The sequence below is a fragment of the Myotis lucifugus genome, unplaced genomic scaffold (genome assembly GCF_000147115.1).
Source record: "Myotis lucifugus unplaced genomic scaffold, Myoluc2.0 scaffold_626, whole genome shotgun sequence".
Taxonomy (NCBI): Eukaryota; Metazoa; Chordata; class Mammalia; order Chiroptera; family Vespertilionidae; genus Myotis; species Myotis lucifugus.
This window is the reverse complement of record NW_005871674.1, coordinates 284,754-312,669: the sequence shown is the minus strand read 5'-3', so window position 1 is coordinate 312,669 and position 27,916 is coordinate 284,754. Positions and strand designations below refer to the sequence as shown.

Below are 27,916 nucleotides of genomic sequence, written 5' to 3'. Positions count from 1 at the left end.
CCCCCTCCTATCCTCCCCCTCTCACAGCACTGAAAGATAAAGCGAACAGAGGGGCTCCCAATGACCGTTCCCCATCCTCAAAAAGGAAGAGGAAAACACCAACCTCCAATAGCAATTAGGAACTAAGTCGCCCAGTGACAGAGCATGGAGAGTTTTTGTGGAGCTTGGCTCCCGGCTTCAAGACTCAAGATTTGTGACAGTTGAATGAATATATTTTCATTAACTCGACTGTCACAAATCTACACTCAACCTGCTCACCAAACCAGCAATGACGAGAGCAGGTCGATTTGAAGTGTGAACCATGAAGCAAGATTGGGGACTTGGCTAACTGCTCCTGCCTGGACATTAGCCCACAGGGGAGGCCAATCCTATAGTCTGGAAGACCCAACTGCATTTCTGTGGTGGGGGTGGGGGTGAGCAGGAGGAGGATGAGGATGATGATGATGACGACGATGACATGGGGATGGGAGGAGCAGCTTCCTATGTTGAATGTCCAGTCTGGGGCCTAGCCCTGTGTTAACTACTTCCCGCTTACACAATCCTAACGTGACAGGCATGGGTAAGAGTCAAAATGTTTAACAACCAGAATCAGAAAACACGGGCCAATCAGAACTACTGCTGTGCACTGGCTGATGGCAGCCCTGATGAGAGACACTTTATTCCCATTTTACAGATGAGAAAACAAAGGTCCCAGGAGATAAACAGGATCCCCTTCTCAGGGTTGTTGAGCATAAGGGACAATAGAAGTAGAGCTTCTACCAGGACACTCTTGCCCTTGCTCCTAATTTTCCTGGGTGGCAGGAATAGAGTTTCTGCTGCCAGCGGCATGGCCACTGGAGGGTTCTCTGCAGCTTCCCCTGGCTCTGCATCTCAGACAATTCTGTTTCCCGCCCACCTCCTTGAGCTCTAGGAGGAAAATTAGAAACTCCCCATTTCCTGCCCCCCCCGGGAGAGGCTCCTCTCACAGGCCCCACTTACAGTACTCAATGCCTTTGATCAGATCCTGGAAGTAGAAACGGGCCTGGTCTTCAGAGAGCGGTTTGAGGGTGGGCACTTCCATCACAGGCCTGAAAGGTCGACACACGCATGAGCAGCAGAACTGACACCAGCCTTTGCTTTCTCTCAGTGCAGAGCCCAGCATCACCTCGCTCCGCTTCACAAGCCCAAGAAGCTTTGGGCAGCAGCCCGGCCAGGGCTGGGGACACTCACCCTTGGTTGACCAGTTCAAACACTGCAGGGAAGAGAAGGGGGAAATGGTTACATTGGAAACTGGAAATCCATCTTCCTCGCCATCATCCTCTCCTCCCAACCACCCCTAAAAACACCGAGAAGCACGGAAACTAACAGTGGGATTGGAGCAAGAAACAGCCCACTAAACCAAGCCGCTCTATGTCCTCCTTTTCTAAGTTCCCATCAGGAGGCTAAGGGTCAGAGATTTCTGATGTCCTAGGACCCCAACCTGGTTGTACGTCTACCCATCAGATACCCAGAGAAAACAAAGCAGGGAGACAGGAGACAGGCGGGGTCCCAGGGATATGACTGATGCTAAACTGTGTCAGTCTAAAGCAGCGGTTCTCAACCTGTGGGTCGTGACCCCTTTGGGGGTCGAACGACCCTTTCACAGGGGTCGCCTAAGACCATCAGAAAACACATATATAATTACATATTGTTTTTGTGATTAATCACTATGCTTTAATTATATTCAATTTGTAACAATGAAATTGGGGGTCACCACAACATGAGGAACTGTATTAAAGGGTCACGGCATTAGGAAGGTTGAGAACCACTGGTCTAAAGGGACGCAATCCCAATGTCGATTTACTTAAGCCCAAAGAATAGCCCCAGGGGTCTTAAATACCCTAGGAACATTTCGATTCAAGAAAGAAACTAGCATGAACAGGTTTCAACAGCCCCTCCCCAGTTCTCCAAGCTGCTGGGCTGTGTCAGGTTACAGACCAAGAATAGTTGGTAATATTGCTCCAACTCAGCACTCGGTGCAGATGGCCCTTGGACCCCTCCTGACTCTCGAGTCAAACCAAGACTTCGAGCTACCTAACAGAGCCCTTCTGAACTCACATTCACACAGGACATGCACAGGCTTCACACTGTGTCAGTTTCTTCCCAGCCCAGGGTATATGGAAACTGCCCCTGGCAACTGCTAATCTGCATTGTCTCTATGGATTTGCCTATTCTGGACATTTCCAACATAGGGAATCCCACAACAGTGACTTTTTGCGTCTGGCTTTGTCACTCAGCACAATGTTTTCATCCATGTTGTAGCATTTATCAATACCCAGTTACTTTTCATGGCTGCATACTATTCCATTGTATGGACAGATCACATTGTGCTTATCCATTCATCAGTTGATGGGCATTTGGGTTGCTTCTACTCTCTGGCTGGTGTGAATAATGCTGCTGTGAACATTCGTGTCCAAGTATTTATATGGATAACTACTTTCAGTTCTTTTGAGTATATACCCTGGAGTGGAATTACTGAGTGACGTGGTATAATTATCTTAATTTTGTTCTGCTTGGACAAACAGAACTGGGAATACGAAGCTATACTTTAGGAAGTGAAAACATAGCATAGCGAGTTTCAAAATCAAGTAGAGATGGAATTGTCTGTTGTTCTAGAATCATCCTACCCACATCGGAGTCAATGTATGGAAGAAACCAAAAAGTTTTTCAAAGCTCTCCAAGGGCTGAGGTGGCCGAGGAGAAAGGGCCAAAGCCTCAGACAAAAGCAAGGCTTAAAAGTTCGAACCAGAGAAGGAACCTGCCTCCCCCAGGGCCCCTTCCTATCTTTTAAGTTCATCAACCAGCATCGAGCAAAACAGAGGTAGGGCAGCTCCGCCCTGGCTTCAGACTGTGGCTAAAAGCCTAGGCAGCAGCACTGACGGTAAAGCCACAGACAGGAGCGTGGGTCCCCCAGCTCTGGCCTTGCCTGCCTCGGTTATATAAGTCTCAACTCTCAAGAACTGCCTCATGAATTTCTGCGCCTCCCTCCCTCCCACCCAAGCACCATAAATCAGCTGGCGTGGGGGAAGCTGGCCTGCTGAAACAGGTCTATTTTCAGTCGCTCACAGTTGAACCACGCTTGCGGCTGAGCGGTGGGTGGGACGTTTCTAACCTCTAGAAATGCTGGTCATGTCCTCCACCCTTTGGGGTCTGGCCTGCAGCTGCAGGACCCTTGTTGATACCTCCCTACGGGCCTCACAGGTTATCCTGGAACAATTTCCAAAACCACTGGAATCAAATACCAAAGGTCAGCCTGGCTCCTTGTCACACCACCACCTTAACAAGTGAAAAACACCCAGCTGGTGTGGCTCAATGGTTGAGCATCAACCCAGGAACCAGGAGCTCAGGGTTCCATTCCGGGTCAGGGCACACGCCCAGCTGTGAGCTCGATGCCCAGGTTGCAGGCTCGATCCCCAATGGGGGGCGTGCAGGAGGTAGCCGGTCAATGATTCTCTCTCATCATTGATGTTTCTCTCTCTCCCTCTACCTTCCCCTCTGAAATCAATAAAAAAAAATTTTTTTTAAGTGAAAAACCCTATGGGCACCACTCTCATGAATGCCTACCCAAGCCAAACATTATCTGGACATGTGACCTGTCAATCACCTACTCAGGGGCCCAACAGCCTGCTGTTCAGTTTTGAACTAGTCCGGCCCTTCTTTCCTTCATCAGCCTTTACAATGAGAGCTGCCCAAGGTCCTCACCATTTTTTTTAAAATGAGGCTTCTGAAGACACGCCCAAGACCTTCCATTTCCACGTGCAGGGCCCAGGCCCTCTGTGCCCCTCCCCCCAAGGCTCCAAATGCCCCACCATGGTCTCCCATACCCTTCACCCTCACCCCCACCTATTCTCTCTGGCTTACTCTGCCCCGGCCATGTTTTTGTCCAAACACACAAAGCTCCCACCAGCCTTTGTGCCTGCTGCCCCAGATGTAACAGGGCCGTACCCTTGACAATCAGGTGCTTACTGGTTAGCTCCTATCTGAAGTGGGCCCTCCATCTCTCTATCACCCTATTTAACCTTCTTCAGAGCATCTGTGTGAAGTTGATTATCTGACTTATTTAGGTGTTGACTGTCATCCCCAACTAGAATGTCAGCTTCCTAAGAGTAGGGCCTCATCTTTCCTCCTCATCACGGCATCCTCGGTGCCTAGAATAGTACCCAGCAGGTAGTAGTTGCTCAATAAACACTTGCAAGTGAACGAATAGGACATGCAGATAAAGAAAGCCCCAGCAAGAACTCCCTGCCACCTCTTGCTTCAAATCAGGGGCGCGGCTTTCTGTGGGGCGCGCTGTGGGGCCCAGCTGAAATGGGAAAGGAGAAGCTGTCTTGGAGGGAGATGGCAGGGGCAGGGGCCGCCTCAAGAGTATGCCACGGCTTTGGCAGTCACAGCTGCCTGAGCAAGGGTGGCAGAAGGCAAGGGCTCAAGTCTTACCCATGTACAGATGGTCCTCATTGGGGTCATCCAGGACCTGTTGGCACAGCCACATGGAACAGGCGGAGACAGGAGCAGGGAGAGGAAGAGAGAGAAAGATATGAATGGGGAGGAAGCAGCATCCAACACGACCACAAGGGTCCAAACTCTCAAGGGTCCAAAACACCCAGAAAGGTTTCAAAAGGGAGGGGGCAAATTCCTCCCTGAGAAATGTCTCAGGTTGAATAAGAACCCCACCTGTCTCCTAGGAGACAACTACATGGGTCCTCAAGGTGAAAATTCAAATCCTGTCCCCCTTCTCCCCAGCCCCAGCAGGACATGACGCCTCCCGGCCTGGACAGGCCACAGCACTTTCTCTCTCTCCTTCTCTCACGGCCTCTGCTTCCATCCGATCACTATTTCCCCCTTTTCAGAAACCGCAGGACACATGATATCACGACAGGTTGAAAGTAGCAGATACCAGAATCCAGTCATCTTCTCTTAAGCCAGACATTAACTACAACAAAAATTTGCAAAAATGTAAAACTATGCCCGGCCCATGTGGCTCAGTGGTTGAGTGTCAACCTATGAGCCAGGAGATCACGGTTGGATTCCTGGTCAGGGCACATGCCCGGGTTGTGGGCTTGATCCCCAGGAGGGGGTGCACAGGAGGCAGCCAATCAATGATTCTCATCATTGATGTTTCTATCTCTATTTCCCTCTCCCTTCCTCTCTGAAATCAATAAAGGTATTTTTTTAAAGTAAAATTATGCCTCTCTTCTAATTACTACTGCAATAAGCTGTCAGAGGTGCCGTGGCTCTCCCTGGAGAATAGCGATGTGGCATTTGGGTAATAACAGAGCCAGACCTCCCAGGTGTCTGTCTCCCCCCGCCCCCACCTCACCTCCACCAGCTTCACCACGTTGGGGTGGTCCAGCTTCTTGAGGATGGCAATTTCCTGGTACACCTGCTCAATGGGGCCCCTGGGCTGGATGCAGCCCCCTGGGGCTGGCCGGGTGCCTCGGGGCGGGGGGCGACCTGGAGAAGACACAAACCATCTCAGGGACGGGACTGGAGTGACTGATGCCACCAGGGGCTTCACACGGCCTCCTCCTCATCTGTTTCTTCTGCTGCTGAAAATCAGCAAGGCTAGAACCACGGTCCTGTTGTTCAGCCTTCTGTGAATCCCCTCCTTCCCATCCCCGGCTCCAGAGAGAGTCAGGAGTCCACGGAGGGATGGAGAGAAGAAGGCTGGGGTCTGGCTTGGCAATCTCAACGTATGAGGGTGAGTCAATCCCTGCTCCTCTCTCTGGGACTCAAAAACATTACCCCTCATCTCCTTAACTCTTAAAACACCAGAGATAGCAAATGAAGTCAGAAATAGGAAAAGATGTAAGAGCCGATGAGACAAAAAAAAAAAAAAGATGATGCCACGTGCTCGCTTTGGCAGCACATATACTAAAATTGGAACGATACAGAGAAGATTAGCATGGCCCCTGTGCAAGGATGGCATGCAAATTCGTGAAGCGTTCCATATTCTTTAGGAAAAAAAATAAAAAAAGATGATGCCATAGTTCAGTGCCTGGCCCTGTGGTGACTGACAGTCAAAAGGCCACAATGCTGGAAAGAGGCAATGGTTAAAACGCATAATGTTGCACACCCTATGGAAGCCAGCATCGAAGCGTGAGTCACAGAACTAGACCTGGACCGTGTTTGGAAAAGTGAAAGCGAGGTACAGGTGTCAGAAGTGGGGCGTGAAGGGGAGTTCGAAGGGAAAGGGAGGGAGGGCCCTGACAAACTCCTCTTAAAAAGCAAGGAGTCAGGAAGCACTGGCTACACCTGTTGGAACAGGTGGGAAGTGACTAATGTAGGTAACAAGAGAGGAGCTAAACAGTACATTGGCTGGTTGGGAAAGGGAGGTTAGAAAAGGACTTCAGAGGAAGTCAGAGGTAGATGGCAAAAACGGATACATCGGTCCTGGCCGGTGGTTCAGTGGTTAGAGCTTCGGCCTGAGCACCAAAGGGTCTTGGGTTCAATTCCCAGTCAAGGGCATGTACCTGGATTGAAGGTTCTATCCTTGGGCCAGTCAGGGTGTGCGCAGGAGGCAACCAACCAATCTCTCTCTCTCTCTCTCTCTCCGCCCCCCCCCCACTCCCTCCCTTCTACTCTCTCTAAAAAAAAAACAATAGAAACTATATCCCCAGGTGAGGATTAACAACAACAAAAAAGGATAAATCAAGAAGTAATGGCATAAGATATTATCTGACTTGGAGTTCAGAGGAGCAGGATAAAGCAGGGACCTGTGATAGGATGAGGTTTATGTTTTCTCTTATCTGTGTTCTCTCTGTGGCCCACGCTGACATTCTGCCCAGCAATGCTGGCGGGGAGCAGCCTGATACACCCACATGCGGGTCTATCATCTGACCACAGGCCGCCATTACCAGCTCCTCAAAGAGCGAGAAGTGGGCTGCCTGAGGGAGGCGGAGGCGTACAGCAAGAACCGCTGTTCTCCACTATACGCCCTCCTGTACTTTTCTGGTAGATCTAGTTCCAATACTTCATGGTACTTAAAGTTTTTTAATTCACCATTTCGAAACCTGTCAATCAATGGTTTTTAGTACATTCGTGAGGTTGTGCAACCATCACCAACAGCTAATCCAGAACATTTTCATGCCCCCCCACAACCCCATACCTATTAGCAGTCTTCCCCAAATTCCCTTACACTCAACCCCAGGAAACCAGCAATCTGTTTTCTCTATGGATTTGCCTATTCTGGACATTTCACAGAAGTAGAATCACACACCACGTGACCTTTTTGTGTCTGGCTTCTTTCACTCGGCGTCATGTTTTCAAGGTCATCTGTGTGACCGTATGAATCGTGCCTCATTTCTTTTGATGGCTGAGTAGTATTTCATTGGCTAGACCACCTTTCGTTTACCCATTCATCTGTTGACAGACATCTGGGTTGTTTCCACTTTCCGGCTATTACAAATAGTGCTTCTACGGACATTCACGTACAAGCTTTGGTGGGAACGTGTGTTTTCATTCCTAGAAGTGGAACTGCTGGCTCAGATGGGAACTCCATGTTTAACTTTTTGAGGAAATGACAAACTTTTCCTCTAATGGATTTTTTGACTTTGTAACCTACATTATGTTAAATACTTTTTATTAATGAAAATGAATTTCAAAACCTCAGGAGGAGGCCCAGCGCTGTCTTTGGGGTGTCCGCCCAGTGCACCCTCTTGTAGGGGACACCATTCAGTGGGACCTTCTCTGTGTTGCCCCAACCCCTGCACCTAAGAGAAAGGGCCCCCCAAACTCACGTGGAAAGCCGGCCTGTCGGATCAGCTTCTTTTTGGATAGCACCTTCATCGCCTGTGGGAGAAAAGACCCCGCGTCCTGATTAAAGCGCAGAGAGCGGCGGGGAGAGTTCCCTCCTCGCGTAGGCTTGCCCCAGCTCTTGGCTCCCTGGCTGTTTGGGGACAATGGTGTGACCCGAGGGGGTCAAGCAGCAGCAGGTTCTGTGGAGGTTGGCCTCCCAGGGTCCCTCCAGGTCAGCTTCCCCAGCTAAAAGGGCACAAGCCGTGGGCTTCGCCGCCACTGAACGAGACGTGAGTGAGCTGGGGTGATGCGGCAGGACTGGCTGTTTGACACGTGGGAAAAGTGAGGGTTAGCAGTTATGCCACTTGCTCAAGGTCACGCAGTTGGCACACGAGAGAGGCAGGATTTGAACCTACATTGGACTGACTCCAAAGCCTCAGCTACAAGGGCTGTTTGGCTCACTACCTCCTGGTTCTTAGGGCTATGGAGGATGTAGAAATGGCAGCCCGGAGTAAGGATATGAGACGTCTGCTGATTTCTTTCATTCATTCATTCATTCATTCATTCATTCATTCTTCCTAAGCCATCCCTTCACCTCCCTATGTCCCCATCTGTAAAACAGAAATACCACTTTCTTCCTAATGCACAAAATGGACATGACCTAACAATAAAATGACACAACAGCTGAGAAAACCTTCCAGGAAGCTGCGTGCTGAAAAGGAGGTCTTGTCTTAGCCTGTTTGGCTCAGTGGATAGAGCGTTGGACCACAGACTGAAGGCTCCCAGGTTCAATTCCGGTCAAGGTCATGTATCTCCATTGCAGGTTCCATCTCCAGCCCTGGTCAGGGCGCGTGTGGGAGGCAACCAATCGATGTGTCTCTCTCACATTGATGTTTCTCTCTCTCCTCTCTCTAAAAAGTCAATGGAAAAATATCCTCTTGTGAAGATTAACAAAAAATGAATAAATAAATAAGAAAAGGAGGTCTTTGTCTTTGGACAAGGATGGGGGTGGAGAGGGATGTGAATACTCACATAGTAGGTGTTGTCATTTTCATTGTAGGCCAACTTGACCACGCCATAGGAGCCCTGGATAAAGGGAGATGACCATGACACACAATAAAAAATTATGATCTGCCAAATCTTCCCTGCAATTGCATTTTGTTGGATCTATAGTTTTTAGAAAGTTTGAATTAGTTGCCAAAACAGAAAGACTGGATATAAGAATCTAGATTCCCAGCCTCCGACGATCTGACCATATGAAGCCAATAATCATTGCCATATGTTAGTTTGCCACAGACCTCACCACTCCCGGCTGCCATACCTAGGATGCTCTGCTCATTTATATTAGTTCTCTATTGGCATGTGAGCTTTTTAAAAATCGATCTTTATTGTTGAAAGTATTACAGATGTCCTCCTTCTTTCCCCCATTGACCCCTTCTAGTGGCGGGTGAGTTTTTGACCCCTGTAACGATACTGCCCATTGGCTGAAACCAAAGCAAAAACAGATGTGAGTACCTTAGGGGAGAATAAAGCAACACTAATATGGGGATGCTATAACTATCACCGTAGTGATAGGGGATTTCTCTGGATACTTTCTGTGCTTTTGCAGAAACACATTAGTATTATGATATAAAAACAAATAAGACCCTGATCCCAAAACCTGGCCCGCACCCTTGCCTCCAAGGACTCCTCTCGCACTCCCAGCTCTGATGGCTGCCCCTCCCCCCGCCCCGCCCAGTATCTGAGACAAACTGGCTCCTAGGATACTTACCTTTCCAATTTCATCCTTCAGTGTGTACTGGTTCAGCTGAACACAATCCTGGAAAGTAAACAGAAACACACAGAACATGAACTGTAAGTTTGCAACTAGATAAACCTGTCACGAACATCAAGAAAGAGGGCCATTGCCCAGCTGGTGTTGCTCAGTGAACTGAACATCGACCCAAGCACCAAGAGGTCGCTGGTTCGATTCCAGGTCAGGGCATATGCCCGGGTTGTGGACTCCATCCCCAGTAGGGCAGGAGGCAGCCAATCGATGTTTCTCTCTCATGGGTGTTTCTATCTCTCTCTCCCTCTCCCTTTCTCTCTCTCTAAAATCAATAAAAACATATTTTTTAAAATTTTAAAGAAAAGAAAAGAAAGAAAGAGGGCATTCCCAGCCCCCCAGAAGCATCCCCAGCCACCGGCCCCTCCTCAGGGTGGCCAGCGTCCTGACTTCCAACAGCAGCTCTTGTACATTGCAAATATGTAATAAACAGTTTGGACTCTCTTAATAGCCATCTTTAAAAGATTGTACCCACTTATAAAAAGTTCACTTTAAATTAATTTAAATTACTTGCTTAAATTAAACAAGTAATCCATGACCACGTTGTCCTATAGAAATGTAAAATGATACAAGACGTGCCCTTGGGACAAGGTTTCTTAGATAATATATAAAAAGTACAGAACATAAAAGGAAACAAATCATTAACTGGACTTCATCAAAATTAAACCTTTTGCTCTTCCAGATACTGTTAAAGAAAATGAACAGCAAGCCACACACTAAAAGAAACTATTTGCAACACATATATCAGACAAAGGACTGGTATCCGGAATATATAAAGAACTCTCACAACTCATTAATAAGAAGACAACCCAATATGTTTTTTTAAATAGGTGAAAGAGCCCTAGCCAGTTTTGCTCAATGGATAGAGCATGGTCCTGAGTTCGATTCCAGTCAAGAGCACATGCTGGGTTGCAGGCTCGATCCCCAATAGGGGGCGTGCAAGAGGTAGCCGATCAGTGATTCTCTCTCATCATTGATGTTTCTATATCTCTCTCCCTCTCCCTTCCTCTCTGAAATCAATAAAATACATATTTTTAAAAAATAAAAATAGGCAAAAGATTTGGAAAAAATTTCTCCAAAGAAGACACAAATGACTAAGAAGCATTAATCAAGGGAGAAATAATTTAAACCACACCCAATAGATTAGTTAAAATCAAGAAGATTGACCAAAGAATTTAGGGCATATAGAACCTTCATACACTGCCGGTGGGAATTTAAAATGGTGCAGCCTCTTTATTTTTTTAATCCACACCAAGCATATTCTTCAATTGATTTTGAGAGAGAATGGAAGAGAGGTGGGGAGTGGAGGGGAGAGAGAGAGAGATAGATCAATGTGAGAGAGACACATTAATTGATTGTCTCCTGCACGTGCCCCGGGAATTGAGCCTGCAACTGAGGTACTAGAATCGAACCTGGGACCCTTCAGTCTGAGGCCTGACACTCTATACACTAAGCCAAACCAGCTAGGGCGGTGCAGCCTCTTTAGAAAACAGTTTTGGGGGCCTGGCTGGTGTTGCTCAGTGGTTGAGCGACAACCTATGAACCAAGAGGTCCCCGGTTCAATTCCCAGTCAGGGCACATGCCGAGGTTGTGGGCTCGATCCCTAGTAGGGGCGTGCAGGAGGCAGCCGATCAATGATTATCTCTCATCATTGATGTTTCTCTCTCTCTCTCTCTCTCTCTCTCTCTCTCTCTTTCTCCCCCCCCCTTTCCCTTCCTCTCTGAAATCAATAAAATATATATTAAAAAAAGAAAACAGTTTGGCAATATCTTAACATACATTTACCATATGATCCAGCCATTCTACTCCTAGGCATTTACCCATGAGAAATTATAACACATATCCAGGCAAAGGCTTGTGTACAAATGTTAACGACAGCTTTATTTGGAAAAGCCGAAAGCTGGAAACAACCCAAACATCCAACAAGCTGGGGCATATCTGAACAGTGGAGTTCTGTTTAGCAATAACAAGGAAGGAACAACAGCGTGGACAAACCTCAGCATCATTATACTGTGAAAGAAGCTAAGCTAAAAGAGACTACGTGCTTAAACAATTCCACTCAATTCCACTTGCATAAAATCCTAGAACTTGCAAATTAATCTATGATGATAAAAACCAGGTCAGTAGGCCCTAGCCAGTTTGGCTCAGTAGATAGAGCGTCGGCCTGTGGACTGAAGGGTCCTTGGTTCGATTCCAGTCAAGGGCACATGCCCTGGTTGCGGTAGGGGGCATATAGGAGGCAGCCAATCAATGACTCTCTCTCATCATTGATGTTTCTATCACTCTCTCTCTCTCTCCCTTCCTCTCTGAAATTAATAAAAATATATTTTAAAAAAACAACAACACACCAGGTCAGCAGTTATGTGGGAAAGTGAAGTGGGGGGAGGGATGCATCGCTGGGTGTGCTGGCAAAGCCTGTGATCTTGATTGGGGTGATGGCCCTCAAAATGTAGTTAAATATCAGCCCCTTTATTAAAGCCATTCCTGATTTCCAGGCTTCTCCCAATTAAATTTATTCATTCCTTCCTTCAACAAACATTTTCAAGGTCCTACTACGTGCCAGGCACTGTGTGAGGTGAGCGCTGGGGACACAATGGGGAACAAGACCGTCCCTACGGAGCTTACATTCTAGCTGCGGGGAGACAGGCCATAAGCAACTAAACAAACACAAGACATAACATAACAGTGATGAGTCAACAGGGCAAAAGGACAGGCTGCTTAGAGAGGGTAGTCTGGGGCCTTTCAGAGGTGACATTTGAGTAGAGACTTGGATGTCAGATGGAGGTGACCTTGCAAAGACGGGAGAAGTTCCAAGCAGAGGAGACGGCAAAGCTATGGGCCTAAGGAAGGGAAGGAGCTTGGCTACCTGAAGAATATAAGGAAGTGAGTGTGGATGGAGGTCTGTGAGTCCCCAGCAGAAAGGCAGGAGATGGGGCAGGAGAAGAGATGGGTCAGATCACGCAGGCCCCGTGAACCTGGTAGGGATCTGAGTTCTGATCTACCTCCCAGCAGGTCACAGCAAGGATCGGATGAGAAATGCACACACAGTGTTGAGCGCAGTGCCTGGCGCCAGCAAACCACCCAACCAGGGGGGGCCAGGCTGTAAGGCCATGAGGCCTCTCAGGGACCTGCCACCCCCAGTTCAGAGCCCCCCACACGATTTCCAACCACCAGCCCATGCATCTCTTTGCGAGAGGCGCTCTCTGGCCTCCAGATGCTCTGCTCACACTCAGGGCAGGTGGGATAACTCAGACTTAGTTCTACCTGCCTCCCATGTTCCCCCCTGGCAACCAGCTCCATAACTGCATCCTTAGCTGACTTCCTTCCCTCTCGCTTCCCTCCCCACCTGGGTTTTCTGGGGTCACCTCCCCAGTCAGCTGGTTGCACTGGGAATGTTCTGGGGGAGCCGATCTAACATGGAGAGCCCGGGCCCAGCTGTCGCTCACGCACCTGCAAACCAGTGATGGAGACGTGGCGGGACTCCACGGTGGGCCGCCGGGGCAGCCGTGGCGAGGACTGCGGGGAGCCCACGGGTGAGGAGGGTTGGGCCGGGTGGATGCAGCGGCCATTCGCATCCAGCTGGGACCGCTCCTGCAGGGACAGCTTGCGACTGGAGAGGTGGGGTCGGGCCTGGGACCCAGGGTCCAGGGGGCCTTCTGGGCCATCAGCCTCCAGGAGCGGGTCCTGAGCCAGGCCGTGGCCCACAGCGCAGTCCGGCTCGCACTCGGTGACCACGATGAAGGACTCCATGCCCAGGCAGATGCTCAGGGACGAGAGGCCCCGCAGGGCCTCGCAAGGCTTCTGGCCTTCGCTGCTGCTGCTGCTGCTCCCGCCCCCCAGCTCATCCTGGGGGGCGGCCGGGTCACTGCTGGGCTGACTAGAGACACATGATGACATGGTGCATGCGCGGACCTCATCTGACAAGGACACTCCGGGGCAGTCCCATGAGCAGCGGTGCCACCTGCAGAGAGAGGGAGGGTCAGCGCCCACCCTGCTGCTGGCCCAGGCTGGGGCCTGGGTTGACATCCTAAAAAAACCTTGCAAAACCTGATCTCTGAGTCTACACAGAAATGAACGCTCCACATTTCCTTGTTTTAAAAGCCCCTCCTCACACATAAAACAAGAATTCCAAACTCACCCTGGCCGGGAGGCTCAGTTAGTTGGGTGCCAACCCATACACCAAAAGGTTGTGAGTTTGATTCTGGGTCAGGGCACATACCTAGGTTGAGGGTACAATCCCCAGTCTGGGCATATACAGGAGACAACTGATCAATGTTCCTCTCTTTCTAAAAAGCAATAAAAACATATCCTCGGGTGATAATTAAAAAAAAAAGAAAAAGAATTCCAAACTCAATTTCAGAAGGAACCAAGTATGAGAAAACCCCAAAATAGAGCACGCAGGTCCCCTGCAGAGGGGGGCAGCTATTTCCAGCTCAAGCCAGCTATTGCGAAGCAGGAATCTGGGCCTAGTACTGCCCGGTTTCCCCCCCTTTTTTTTCTTCAAAAAAAGCCCTAAACCCAGAATGTTAGATGAGATCTCACAATTTTTTTTTTTTTAATTAGCAATTCTTTCAAATATTTTTGAACGCTGGGTAGGCCAAATGGAACACCTCCAGGCTGCATCACTTCACCATGGGGATGATTCAAACAGCACTTCACAGTTTACAAAACATCTGCACATCAGCATAATCTCACAAGCACACGAGGCTGCTGGTTGGCGGTCACAGGCCCATACTGTAAAAGGCGAAGAAGCTGAGGCCTGAGAGAAGGAAAGGGATTATGTCCAAGGTCTCCTAATGCAAAGCCCACGTACACAGCAGTTGGGTCTCCTGGCCAACGATCCTCAACCAACAAGTGGGGGTCAGGGGTCACATCGGACAAAGGATGGGTGCCCGGACAGTGGGAGCCAGGGCAGTTCGTGTTACCCAAGGAGCCAGGCGCTGTTTTCCTAGTTCAGGCCCCGGCTGGTGCCTGCCAGATGTGAGGCAAACAGGAGGTCAAGAACATGGATATCAAAATAGCTTGGTGGATCCTCAAAAAATTAAACAGAGAAGTACCACATGACCGAGCAACTCTGTTCCGAGGTATAGAACCTCCACGTCCATCCACAGGTGAACGGACAAAGCACAACAGGACCCAGCCACACAATGCAATACGATTCGGGCCTAAAAAGAAACGAAGCCCTGGCATGTGCTACCATCTAGATGCACTTCAAAATCATCACGCTAAGCGAAGGAAGCCAGACCCAAAGGTCACATCTGTATGATTCTATTTATACAAAAGGCCTAGAATAGGCAAATCCTCAGAGACAGAGAGGAGGTTAGTGGCTGCCTAGGACTGGGGAGGTGTGGGGCAGAATGGGCGTGACTGCTAACCGGGACAGGGTTTCCTTTTGGGGTGAGGAAAATGTTCTGGAACTGGAGAGATTGTGAATGTACTAAATGCCACTGCCTGGTATATTTTTAAATGGTTAATTAAAAAAAAAAAAGACCGATGCACTCCCTGAAGACTGTCAATTCCTTCCGTCTCTGGGACGGAAGATTGTTAAACTTTGGTTCACGTGCTCAACCAATTCTGCTGGACAATTGTCACAGGTGCTGCTGGGACTCGGGGAGCACCTCCCCAGATGTGGACGGTGCCAGCTCCGTGCTGATCACCACATTACAAAGGTGCTGAGTGGAGAGATGTTATGAATAAATTATCTCCTGATGACACTGGGTGGCAGTGAGGGGATAAAGAGGAAGGTACAGATGGGAGCAGAAAGCCAGGGCTCCCTGGAGGAAGTGGAAGAGGGGCAGAGAAATGTCACTGGCCCTCCTGGGACCGTTCTAAAAGAGGTATTTCAGGAACAGCTTCTATGTCAGCCCATTTAGATAGCGATGTAGGCAGATGGGCTCCCTGCTCTCATGCAGTGAGGAAAGACCAACGGAACAGCCATGAGGAAATAACCGTGTGTCCCAGCCTGGACACGGGCACAATTTATGAATACAGAGTTCACAGTAAAAGAACAACAAAAAGCCAATCATGTGACAAGATGCGTGGCGCTGTTAGGAGAATTACAAAGTCAAACTCCCATAAAATGGTTTGGTGGGGCCTCAAAACGTTCAACATAGAATGACCGCGTGACCCAGCAAGTCTTCCCCTAAGTATATACCCAAAAGAATGGAAAGCAGGGATTCAAACAGATACACAGACACTCGTGTTCACAGCAGCACTATTCACAATAGCCAAAAGGTGGAAACAACCCAAGGGCCCATCAACTGATGATGGATAAACAGAATGTGGTCTAACCATACAATGCAATATTATTCAGCCATAAAGAAGGAATGAAGTTCTGACATGTGCTAAGTGAAACAAGCTAGATATTAAAAGACAAACACCGTATGATTTCACTTACATGAGATACCAAGAGTAGGCAAATTCATAGAGACAGAAAGTAGAGTAGAGGTTAGCAGAGGCTGGTGGAGCAGGGAACAGGGAATCATTGCTTGTGGGGTACAGAATTTCTGTTTGAGGTGATAAAAAAATTCTAGAAGTAGTGATGATGGTTGCACAACATTGTGAATGTAACTAAAACCACTAAATTATACACATAAAAAATTATTAAAATTGTAAATTTCCTGTTATGTATATTTTACCAAAATCAAGAAAATAAACCCTCGCCAGTTTTTCTCAGTGGTTAGAGCGTCAGTCTGCAGACTGAAGGGTCACAGGTTCAATTCCAGTCAAGGGCATGTACCTCGGTTGTAGGCTTGATCCCCGGCCCCGGTTGGGAGGCAACCAATCCATGTCTCTCTCTCAAATCTATGTTTCTCTCTCTGTCCCTCCCCCTACCTTCTACTGTCTAAAAACCAATGGAAAAAAATATCCTCAGTGAAAATTTAAAAAGGAAGTAATAGTAAAACTGCAATGAAAACCACTTTTCCAACTATGGGGTAGACAAGGACAAAAAATATAATAACAACAACACTATTTTGGTGAGGCCACAGGGAGTATGAATTGGCACCATCCTTACAAAGAGAAATTCACCAATACTTAGCAAAATCCCAAATGCAGACCTTTGACTTAGCAATTCCGCACCCGAGTATTTATCTACAGGCAATCTCATACACACCACAAAAAAATGAGAAGGTTTTGGTAATGTGGTTTGAAAGGGCCATGCACAGGGGACTGAGTAAAAAAAATGAAAATGAGGTGCACATACCCCAGGGGAAAACCATGCTTTTCTTTTAAAAGAGGTGACTCTACACATCCCAATGTGAATTAGCTCCAAGACACACCATTTATTACAGGGGGGAAACGAACGCATTAGTATGCTGCTGCTGGCGTAGGGGGAAAGGCCATACATGCGTTCATGATTGCACGTGCATAGCATTCTTCTGGAAAGGGATACGAGAAAATGGTTAACAGTGGCCTCCCTTGGTTTGCAGAAGTGCGGAAACTAGGTGGGAGGGGCTTACTTTTCACTGTATGTACCTTTAGTTTAAAAGTAAAAATTGGAAAGAAGGTAACTGTAGCCATGGTAGGACTTAGGATGACAAGGCTATCTGTGGGGTGAGAGAGGGGGAGAGTGCGTCAGAATATCTGAGAAAGAAGTCTTAACTGTGGTCCTGTCTTGGCTTCCCTATCAGTTAAAGAATAAAACCCGCCCTGACCAGTTTGGCTCAGTGGCTAGAGCAGCCGTGGGCAAACTACGGCCTGTTTGAAATGAATAAAACTAAAAAAAAAAAAAAGACCGTACCCTTTTATGTAATGATGTTTACTTTGAATTTATATTAGTTCACACAAACACTCCATCCATGCTTTTGTTCCGGCCCTCCGGTCCAGTTTAAGAACCCATTGTGGCCCTCGAGTCAAAAAGTTTGCCCACCCCTGGGCTAGAGCGTCGGCCTGTGGACTGAAGAGTCCCAGGTTCGATTCCGGTCAAGGGCATGTACCTTGGTTGCGGGCACACCCCCAGTAGCGGGTGTGCAGGAGGCAGCTGATGGATGTTTCTCTCTCATGGATGTTTCTAACTCTCTATCCCTCTCCCTTCCTCTCTATAAAAAATCAATAAAATATATATTTTTTTAAAAGAATAAAACCTAAGTTCAACGTTCTCTGTGACCCCACTGCTATTACATTACATATCCCTTTTATGGTCCTTGTCTCCCAGGAGGGGAAAAGCAGGGCCCCTGAAGTTCAACTGCTTGAGCTCGCCACGGACAAGTGACCTAGCCTCTCTCGGCCTCAGTGTTCTTGTCTATAAAATGGGCACTCACCCAATAGTCATGAGGACTATGAAATGAACCCTCACTCAATATCCTGCCTGGTACATGGTCAAGTGATCAAAAAGCTATTATTTCCACACATGCCTATTCAATGCTTACTACCTGCCAGGCTGTGTTCCAGAATGTTCCCAGGAGGTACTGATGTCCAAGAGACCAGCCTGTTTGTTTGTTTTTTAAATATATTTTTATTGATTGATTTCAGAGAAGAAGGGAGAGGGAGAGAGAGAGAAACATCAATGATGAGAGAATCATTGATCAGCTGCCTCTTGCGTGCCCCCCACTGGGGATCCAGTGCACAACTCGGGCATGTGCCCTTGGCTGGAATTGAACCCGGACCCTTCAGTCTGCAGACCGATGCTCTATCCACTGAGCCAAACCAGCTAGGGCCAACCTGCTCTTGTGTGGCTCCCGGAGCCCTGGCCGTGTGGCCCGTCCTCCCACCCAGAGCCACCTCTGCCAGGGCGGCAGAGTTCCTGAAAAGAAAGCGAGCCTGGCAGCACCTGAGAACGTTAATGGAGATTTGCTTTTCTTGCCAAGAGAAAAACAATTGCTTATTGATTTCCACTCCAGGCCAAGGACACCAAACCTCCCCCTCCCCACCCCCCACCCACCCCACCCCCCGGAAAAGCTGCTTTAATCAGTCTCCCTGACAAGCTGGCACCTGGCCTAGCCTTGGCCTTGGCCATTGAGGTCTGGAGGAGGGAGGAGAAGAGATATACGCTGGCCGGGACTGAGCTGGGCGCCTGTGTGCTGCAGGGGCAGGTGTGTCTGGGTCTCAGATCTCAAGGCCACCTGGAGGCCACTGGTCTGCAGTGAGGCCTGGCAGGCAAGGCCTTGGGCGTTCAGCCTGACAATAATAGGAACTTCTGCCACAGACCCCTGCAAGAGTGGAGGTCACAAACCCTAAAGGTCACAGGCCCTGTGAGGATTTGATGGAACCTGTCAACACACACCCAAAGAGGGAAAAGTACACAAAGACAATGGTTTGCATAACAACAGCAATAGCTAACATCCAGATGAGCACTTATCCTGCACCACACAAGGCTAATGGCTCTGCCAGGGTCATGTAACCCTCCCGGGGCCCCTGTGGGGGAGAGGGAGGGACTGCCTGCCGAGCATTCGATTTCAGGGCCCCATTGTAAGAGGCCCTCTCTGCATAGATGCTAAGGTTGGACAAAATGCCAAGAGGCCTCTCCCCTGAGCCTCCTGCCCCAACCCCGGATCCCTCCCCCAGCCCCGAAGGCCTTCCCCACCGCCCTTGGCTGCCAGCCCGAGCTCCCCTGCCCTCTCACAGGGCAGCACAATTGAGCAACCGGACTCTCCCTGGAGCCGATGAACCCAGGCTCAGGGCCAGGATGGAGGGAAGCGCTCCTTCCTCTGCCAGGAAGCACAGTCCCATTTCCTGGAGGCCGTTTCCAACCTGCACCTGTTCACTGAATGCAGAGGCCTCCACGGGAGCCACAACACAGCAAGCAGCCAGTGAGGGTGCCAAGGTCTTGCCGGGGAGACACACACACACACACACACACAGTGCAGGGTCCCCAAAGCCAGGGATGACACCCTTCCTGGGGTAGCAGGCATGGCTAGCCATATCCTCTCTCATGTGGGGAAACTGAGGCCCAGGGAGGTCCTAAAGAAAAGTCACTCACCCATAGGTTCTCTCATTAAGTAATTATTGAGAACCTACTATGTGTTGGACAAACAAAACAGACATACTTTCTTTTTAAAAAAATTGATTTTCGAGATAGAGGAAGGGAGAGGGAGAGGGTGAGGGAGAGGGACAGAGAGAGAGAAACATCCATGTGAAAGAGATATTGATTAGTTGCCTCCCAGACCAGGGATCGGTGGTCACCTGCTCCCACCATTTCATCTCACCCAAGAGAAAATGAAGGCCCAGAAAGTATAATGACTTGCCCAAAGTCACACAGAGGTACTAGGCAGAGCTAAAACTGATCTGAGTTCTCCAGGAAGGGACTGAAAATTACTGGTGCAGTCTGGCAATGTCCACATACTGCGACCAGGCTGGGCCAAAATCTCTCATCGCGGGAGCCCCGTCTTCTGCCTTCCTGAGACCACGGCCTGTGTGAGGGGAGAGGGCCTAGGCACCGCGTCTCACGGTGCTCGGAAAGCAATGCACAGGGTCTGGGCATGGAGACACTGATCTGATGTCACTTAGGAGATCTGTGGCTTTGCCTCTCTTGTTTATTGATGAACTCCATGTTCTAAAACTTCCTAGATTATTATTGGCACTCAATAAATATTGGCTAGAGGTCATTGTTTGTTTCATGCATCCCAAGGCCACTCAGAGAGTCAGAAGCTTTCTTTAGCTGGCCTATGCGCCTTTAGTCTGATAACCGTGGCCTGGTTTCTGTCTGGAAACCCATCCTTTCGTGTGAAAGGTCACTCCCTGGAGCTATCTGCACCATCAGCTTCAGTGGTTCCCGTATGACTCAAGCCTGGTCAACTGGGCATCAACTGCTCTGGTCAAGTGATTGATGCAAGAGTAGGTGTGTGATCCAAGTCAGTCTACCAAGTCTAATTTTAAGGTTTTGTAGAAATATTAATAAAAAAAAATAATGTCTCTTTCTGTGGAACTTAGCGCAATGAGGATATACTTCTAGAGTTTCAGGGGTTGAGGAGAACCTGGCCTTAGAATGAAGTTGACTGAGAGGGAAGAAAGGCAACAGATAGAGAAGAACTGAGATAGGAGATAATTGTTTGGGTACCTGGATCCAGCCATGCCTGAAGCCCACATACCACAGGAGTTTTTAACTATATGACTCAATAAACTCCCATTTTTGCATAGGTTAGTTTGGGATCCGTTTTCTGTCACTTACAACCAAGTATCCTGACTGACAGATGACACAGGAAGGATTGACAGAAAAGCTTCTTCACACCCTGGCCAGGTGGCTCAGTTGGTTGCTGCATTATCCCATATACCAAACGGTTGCAGGTTCAATCCCCCGTAGGGGAGGCAACCAATCGATGTTTCTCTCTCACATACATGTTTCTCTCCCTCTCTCCCTTCCTCTCACTCTAAAATCAATAAGAAAACATATCCTTGGATGAGGATTAAACACCTTTCTTTCCCTTCCCTCTTTTCTCTCCCTCCCTTCCCTCTTTCTCTCTCTCTCTCTTTCTTTCTTTTAAACAAAACTTCTTTACTAAGCTCCCTGCCAGATGATCAATCAGTTCTCTACACCTTAAGGCTCCCAACCAGGCCAAATTGCCAGGCAGCTACAAGATAGCCTTCACCTCAACCAGTAGTTCCAAAGTCTCTCTCTCTCTTCCTCTGTCTCTCTCTTTAATCTTAAAAAAATAAAATAAAATCAAGGATGGGGAAGGACTGATGAACAGGACAGAGTGAAGAGAAGAAACTAACCAGCACTTTCCAACACAAGACCTGCACCACTGTAGCAGCTGCTATGACAGTTGTGGATGCAGTAAGAGTCATGGCTAGCCTTCCTGAGTGCTTGCCAAGTGCCAGGTGCTATTCTAAGCACTCTGCATGTATCATCTCATTTAATCATCACAACAACTTTATGAGTTAGGTACTGTATCATGCCTATTTCACTGGTGATGGCACAGAGAGTCTGAGTGACTTGCCCACAATCACACGGTGCTTTGGGAGAAATCAAAGGCTCCTAGAGAGGTAGAACTTTGTGACCAGGCTCAGCACAACCCCTCTTCTTAGTCATGTGACCTTGGGGACAATACCCACCTCACCCAGGACACAGGCCCCTGCACACAGTATACGCTCCCCAAATGGAAGCTGTTGCCAAGAAAGCACTTCAGTGGCTATCAAGTTCAAGCCCCTCAATTGGTTTTATTTTATATTACAACAAAAATGTTTTATCTCTAATCCCACCATACTAACTTAACTCTTCATCTTCCCCTCTGTTGTCCACAGGCATCACTTTCTCACAAAATTAATGTAATTACGATATCATTTCACATCCTTGCTCGTTTGTGTCATAACAATCTGCACGCTCTCTCGGCTTTCAGGATCAGCACGCCAGGGCTGCAGATGGGGTTGCTGCGACCCAGCAAGGTGAAATGACCTCTCCGAGGCAGCTGAGCAGGTTCCGGGCTGGGCCAGAACAAGAACCAGGTGTCCTGACCCCTGAAGCCCTAGTTCCCTGCAGCCCTGGATGCTGATGGAGCAAGAAGGTCAGCTGTCTTAAGAGTTGCTAGGCAGCTACTGTTCAGTCAATGATGAAGCACCACGGAGAGGGACCCCAATCAAGCAGCTAGGTATTTAAAGACAGGGGTGTACTGGTGGCCTTGAAGAGTGAGGAAGTATGAATGTGGGGTGGGGGGATTTGGAAAAGGGAGGTAGGAACCATCTCCCTCCCTCCCTCCCTCCCTTCCTTCCTCTTCTCTCATTGAATCCCTCCCAATCTTTCACTGGCCAATTTGTAATGAGAAGAAAAAGACTTTGACTCTAACATGCTGCAGCTTAGCAAATCAGAGACAGAGGGGGCCAACTCAGAAGCCACAGAAATCCACAGGCATCGGCACCCTGCCCACCCATGGCCCTCCTCCCTCCCTCTTCCCTGCTTTTGGGGGCGATGTTCAATCTAGCTTCTCCTCTCTCCTTCCCCAGCCTCCAGCACAAAGCAACCCCAGCCAGGGACAAAGAGGGGCTGGGTGAGGCTCTGGGGTCCAGAACCCTGTCCTCCACACCTGGACCTAAAGGGTGGGAGAACTGTCTGGGATGAATCTAAGTGAAAATTCTCGCCAGAGGTACTGAAGGTAAAACCCCCAAGTACCTTTAAGAAAGCATAAGGGAGGTGTCCTTCCCCCAGCACCCTGCCCCCCACTCAAACCACTGGTTCCCCATTTAAACTCCAGCAGCAGAGGCTTATCTCAGGCACCACCCACAATGCCCCTTCCTGCCCGCTTGCTTCCTACCTGTGTCCCAGCCACAAAGACTTTGGCCTCCCAGCGCCCCTACCTCTCATTTCCTCAGGGGACAGTCCTTCTCTCCCCTTAAATTTGCAATTAGCATGTTTCTCTCTCCCACTGCCATCTCACCACTATTTACAGAAGCCAACAGGATAAAAACAGACAACATAAAAATAGTTTCCCAACAGCTTTCAGGATGGGGTGGGGTGGGGGCACCACAGACTCTTGGGATTTTCTTTCCTTTTCAAAATGGAAAATGCTAGACTCCTTTATCTCTTCCAAAGCACTCCCCAGCCGTTCAGACCACTCACCTGGGAGCTCCTTGGGGACAGAGACCAAGCCCCCACCTTCCTCAGCTCCCAGGGCAGAGCTTGTCACCAGCCCCCAGAAGTGCTGGTTGGTTCCGTGGAAGCTCACCAGAGCTTCAGCGCCAGTACCCTGTTCTGCCCTCTTTCCATCAACTACTGGGCCTCCTTCCAGCCTTCCAAAAACGCAAGCCAGTCAACAAAACTTTGGCTTTTCTCTGTGCTTAAAACGTTTCATCATTGAATCAAAAAAAAAATTCATCGGCAACATTACAAACACAAACTGAAAACATCAGCGGCGAAAATCATTCCTTCCTCATTTTGGTCATTAACATCACCCAGCAGGGAATGCCAGAGCAGGGGTGGGTCCTCCCTTCAAAGACTCACCCACTCACCTCCTTTTAAATATGCCTTCTTATGTTTCTTTCATTTTGTTGAGGAAGGGATCCAATCAGGGACGAAGGAAAAAACTACTCGTTCAAACTCTTATTTTTTCAGAGAGCAAAACCGTTCGGAAATTATTTCTATGCATAACCTCCTGGAGGAGGCCACGTCCACTCCGTGAGAAAATGGGCAACCTCTGCCAGTATGACCAGGTCAACAGAGCCTGTCAAGAAACCATACAGATCTCCAGGGACCTGAGTCTTGATTTTCTCATCTGTAAAATGGAGCTAGCGCGGCCTACCTTGAGGGTAGCTGTCCAGTCGATCTTCTATATCAGGCGTGGGGAACGTCCGGCCCCGCAAATCATTTGGTCTGGCCCTGCCAAGGCATGAAAGGTGAGTTTATTAAATGTCTGACCAAATATAACAGACTAAGTTTTAAGTTGATAATTTTGTATGACCCGCAAATGACGTTATAAATATCCAAATGGCCCTTGACAGAAAAAAGGTTCCCCACCCCTGTTCTACATGAAAGTGCCCAGCATACAGCTTGGCTCATAGTCAAGGCCCCCAAAAGTGGGAGGGGTGGAGGGGCTGGTCTTTTCTGGGCTTCTCCAGCTCAGTTTTCAGGATGCTCAGCTGCTTGAATGGGCATCAAGAGAGACTGAGGTGACGCCACCCCTGGCCACTGAGTTAGGGCATGGTCTACCAAAGGAAAATCTGAAATAGCGTTTGCCCCAGATCTCTCTTTACTCTGTATATTTACTTACCTGGAAAAAGTGTCCCAAAATATACACCGGTGAAATGACTTGGGGGCCTACACTAGACATATCATGGTGACTGAAAAGAATGGACCTAAATGACATTGAGACTCCCTGAAGCTCGGCTGACATGGCTCAGTGGTTGAGCACTGACTTATGAACCAGGAGGTCGAGGTTCAATTCCCAGTCAGGGTACATGCCCGGGTTGTGGGCTCAATCCCCAGTAGGGGGCGTGCAGGAGGCAGCTAATCAATGATTCTCTCTCATCTTTGATGTTTGTCTCTCACCTCCTCTCCCTAACTCTCCGAAATCAATAAAAAGAATTTTTTTAAAAAAAAGGAACTCCCTAAAAATCATACTTATGTAATACTTGTGCACTGCCCCCGGGGGGTGATGGACTTAGAAGGGAGCTAGGATTCCTGAGGAAGAGCAGGTGGGGATGAAATTAAGGTAGTCCCCAAAACCTGGTTCCAGGAAGCTGATCCCCAATTGATTTCAGAGAATCTTTCTTCTATCACCCTCTCCCTGCAAATGGAATGACAAAATAATGTCGTATGCCCAGAGGTTTATTAATTGGGGGCTGCGGAGGCAGAGGAATAAAGTGGCCTTAAGAAGCCCTCCTGGTAGAAAAAAACCGATGGAGAAACAAAATGTGGTCCATCCACCCACAGGAGTATTACTCAGCCATAAAAAGAAAGCACTGATATATTCTACGGCTTGTAGGAACCTTGAAAATATTCCATGAAAGAAGCCAGACACAAAAGGCCCCATATTATTATCAGGTCAGTGGGGTAACTAGCACAGCCCAAAAGAAGAAAAGCCCATTCCATAAGGAAATTTTCCCAACGTCCGGGAAAGAAGGCACAGAAACGCAGGCAAAGACTCCAGCAGCCTGCGGAGTCAGGCCTCTCTAACCCGGTCCAAAGAGAGGAGCTATTGGGAAAGCAAAACATCTGCAAAGAAATAGCAATACAAGGCCCTCTGACCCAAAGGAAAATCTGAAATAGTGTTTGCCCCAAATCTCCAGGATCGGGAAAGGAAATGGGAACCATATGCTACCCATAGCCACAAGAGGAAGGCATGCCAGGGAGACGGTCACCGGTGACCCCAAACAAATTACTGAGCTTCCCTGAACCCCTCCATAAAATGGGTTCGTGGTGGAATACAGGAAACTCTGTGGTCCATGTTAAAATTTGAGTTCAAATGCCAAGAAAATAGGCTTGGCCCACCCCACCTGGCCCATCCATCCCTTCCTCCTGAGGGAGGTGCCCCCCACCCACCAGCCCATGAAGGAGACTGCAGAAAGTTTTCCTAGGGGCTAGGTCATGCTGTCCTATCCCCCTCCCCTCCTCCTCCTATCCAAACTCCACTCTTTAGCCCATTCTTCAAGACTCTGCACAAATGACACCTCCTTCAGGGAGCCTCCTGGACTGACACCAGGCAGAAGGGATTTCTCCAGAACCGCCACTGCCCTCTGCTCCCTTCATTCCCACAACACTTATTCCTCCAGGAATTCCTCAACAGGGGTACTCCTGGCATTTAAGACAGGGCAATTCTTCATGTCTGCCAAAGATCTGGCCTGCCTGGAGGGCATTTGGCATCCCTGGCTCCTGCTCCCCAAAACCAGGCGTGCTCAGCGTCATTTTGAAACCAAAAGTTGCCCCACACTTTCCCAAACACTGGCCGGGAAGTTGGGACCACCCCGATGAGACCTGCAGTTATAAGTAAATATATTTGGCTACCAGACCATTAACAACCTGGGAAAAAAGACAAGCCTAAGCTGATCAGCATCACCACCAGGCCTGCTTGGATCTGTGTCCTCACAGGCTGGTTTGGTAAACAAATCTAGACTCCTCAAGAAGCTGAGGGTGGCCTGGCAAGAGTCCCTGCTCTAGAACAGGTGATCAAGTACAACGGCTCGAGGACCTGACATATCTGGGTTCACTGTGTGACCCTGGGCAAGTTACTTAACCTCTCTGAGCCCCTCCATAAATGGGGCTAACTCCTAGCAACACTGCAGGATGATTTCAAGCCTCCATCTTCTCATCTCTACAATGGGGATAAAAATCTCAAGCCTCATAGGATATTTTTAGACATGAAATGAGATCATGCAAATAACACACAGCACCGTACTTAGGAGCCCATCAAATGGTAGCAGTTTTTTATTTAAAAATGTGTCCTGTGCTCTCTGCAAATGGCTGCTTTCTGTATAGAAAGGGTTTATGAGAGCAATCTAAATGGAGGGTTCGGGCTCAGCAAGAGGCTGCATTTGCATAGCATATACACTGTTTATTCTTAAATTGCATGTTTTTGTGGGGTGGCTTGGAGAAGGGGTCTAACTCTCCCAAAGCCCTCCCCTTCCTACGGCCCTGCCTTCCCCTGGGAACAAGGATGCCTGTGGGGACACAGCTGTACTCTTCTTCGCGGGAGGGCAAGCATAGCCAGGAGAGGGGAGTAGGAACTGACCGCCCGGCTCTAGGGCACAAGAAGTTTCTACCCCGTGGACTGTGGGGACTACCAGGCTGAGGAAGGCAAAAGCTGCCTCTAAGGAGGAACCCCCTTCCACACTGCATGTCCCACCCTGAGGCCAGCATGCCCCTCTCTTGCTGACACACTGAGTTTCCGCCCACCCGAACTCCACCCCCCCTGCCCCAACCTTATGGGGGGACATAGGAAGAGCTGAGGTGCATCCTCTTCAGCACCAACTGAGAGCAGCCAGGATGGCTGGCAAAGATGAGAAAACGCCCTACTTCCCAAACTAGGCAGTGCAGGAGCTGGGGAGCCAGGGAAAGGTCAAGGCTGGAGCGGGAGGCAACCCAGGCATCCAGACCCAGTGTTGAGCGGGGCTGCGCCCGGCATCCCCGCGTCCTCAGTCAGGCAGAGGATGCCGGCGAAGGCACCTCGCTGCACGCACAGCTAGCGTCTGCGGCCCGGGGTGAATTTAGGTCAAAAGGACCAAGGCTGTGAGGTTCCAGCCTAGAGACCTGGGGAGGGGGCGGGGACCGAGGGCCGACAGAGGAGAGGCAGCGGTCCCGGCCCCACAACTGCAAGCCTGGGGTCGTGCCGCCAGGTGTCCAACCTCCCAGGGCCGGCGTTCGCCCCCAGGACCGGCGGGGTGCGGGGGTGGGGTGCTCCAATTCCGTGGGCCCTCTCCTTCCCTGCGCGCTCCAGCCACCCCCACCTGTCAAGCGCGAGGCGGTGGGCCTAGGCTGCCTCGGCCCCCGGTGACTCGGTTCCAAACTCCGGGACCGCCCCTGCTACCCCGGGCAGGGCGCTGTCCCGCCGCCGAGAGGCCACCCCGAGGCCCCGGCGCTCAGAGGATGCGGAGGAAGGGGCGCCGGGGACCTCGCCCCCACGTGGCGGGGCGTGAGACAGCGCACGTGGGGTCCCCTTAGTGGAGGGGACCTGGGGCCGACCTCAGGGCTTTGTCTGCAATCCCGGCAGTGGTCGCCCCGCCCCGAGGCCGAGGGCGCCGGGGGCGCCGAGGGGGCCGGGGTTGCAGTGGCTGCGTCCCCCGCTCGCTACCCGGCTCCCGGCAGCTCACCTGGGCTCCGCGCCGCCGCCGCCGCCGCCTCCCGCGCTCTGCACCCCCGGCTCCGCGGGGCTCTGCTCCGCTCTGCGCGGCTCCAGCAGGCGCGCGGGGGGCGGGGGCGGGAGGAGCCGCCCCGGTCCCTGTTTTTGCGCGACGCCGCCCCGGGCTGCGCGCGGATTG

The 27,916-nt window shown here is 49.6% G+C and overlaps 1 protein-coding gene and 1 non-coding gene across 2 annotated transcripts in view; one reads left to right on the top strand and one right to left on the bottom strand.

Moving 5' to 3' along the window:
* Nucleotides 1-27,769, bottom strand: part of CAMKK2 (calcium/calmodulin dependent protein kinase kinase 2) — a 40,624-nt gene extending 12,855 nt beyond the window's left edge. The window contains 10 exon segments of the mRNA XM_023746091.1: nt 979-1,067; nt 1,210-1,231; nt 4,453-4,489; nt 5,336-5,469; nt 7,755-7,806; nt 8,785-8,838; nt 9,524-9,571; nt 13,028-13,538; nt 23,746-23,822; nt 27,749-27,769. Of these exon segments, the coding sequence (XP_023601859.1) occupies nt 979-1,067; nt 1,210-1,231; nt 4,453-4,489; nt 5,336-5,469; nt 7,755-7,806; nt 8,785-8,838; nt 9,524-9,571; nt 13,028-13,474 (883 nt within the window). The 5' untranslated portion in view covers nt 13,475-13,538; nt 23,746-23,822; nt 27,749-27,769.
* Nucleotides 5,866-5,972, top strand: LOC111823704. The gene has a single exon (XR_002826775.1). It is a non-coding gene; the product is annotated as a U6 spliceosomal RNA (small nuclear RNA).
* Nucleotides 27,770-27,916: the final 147 nt, after the last annotated feature.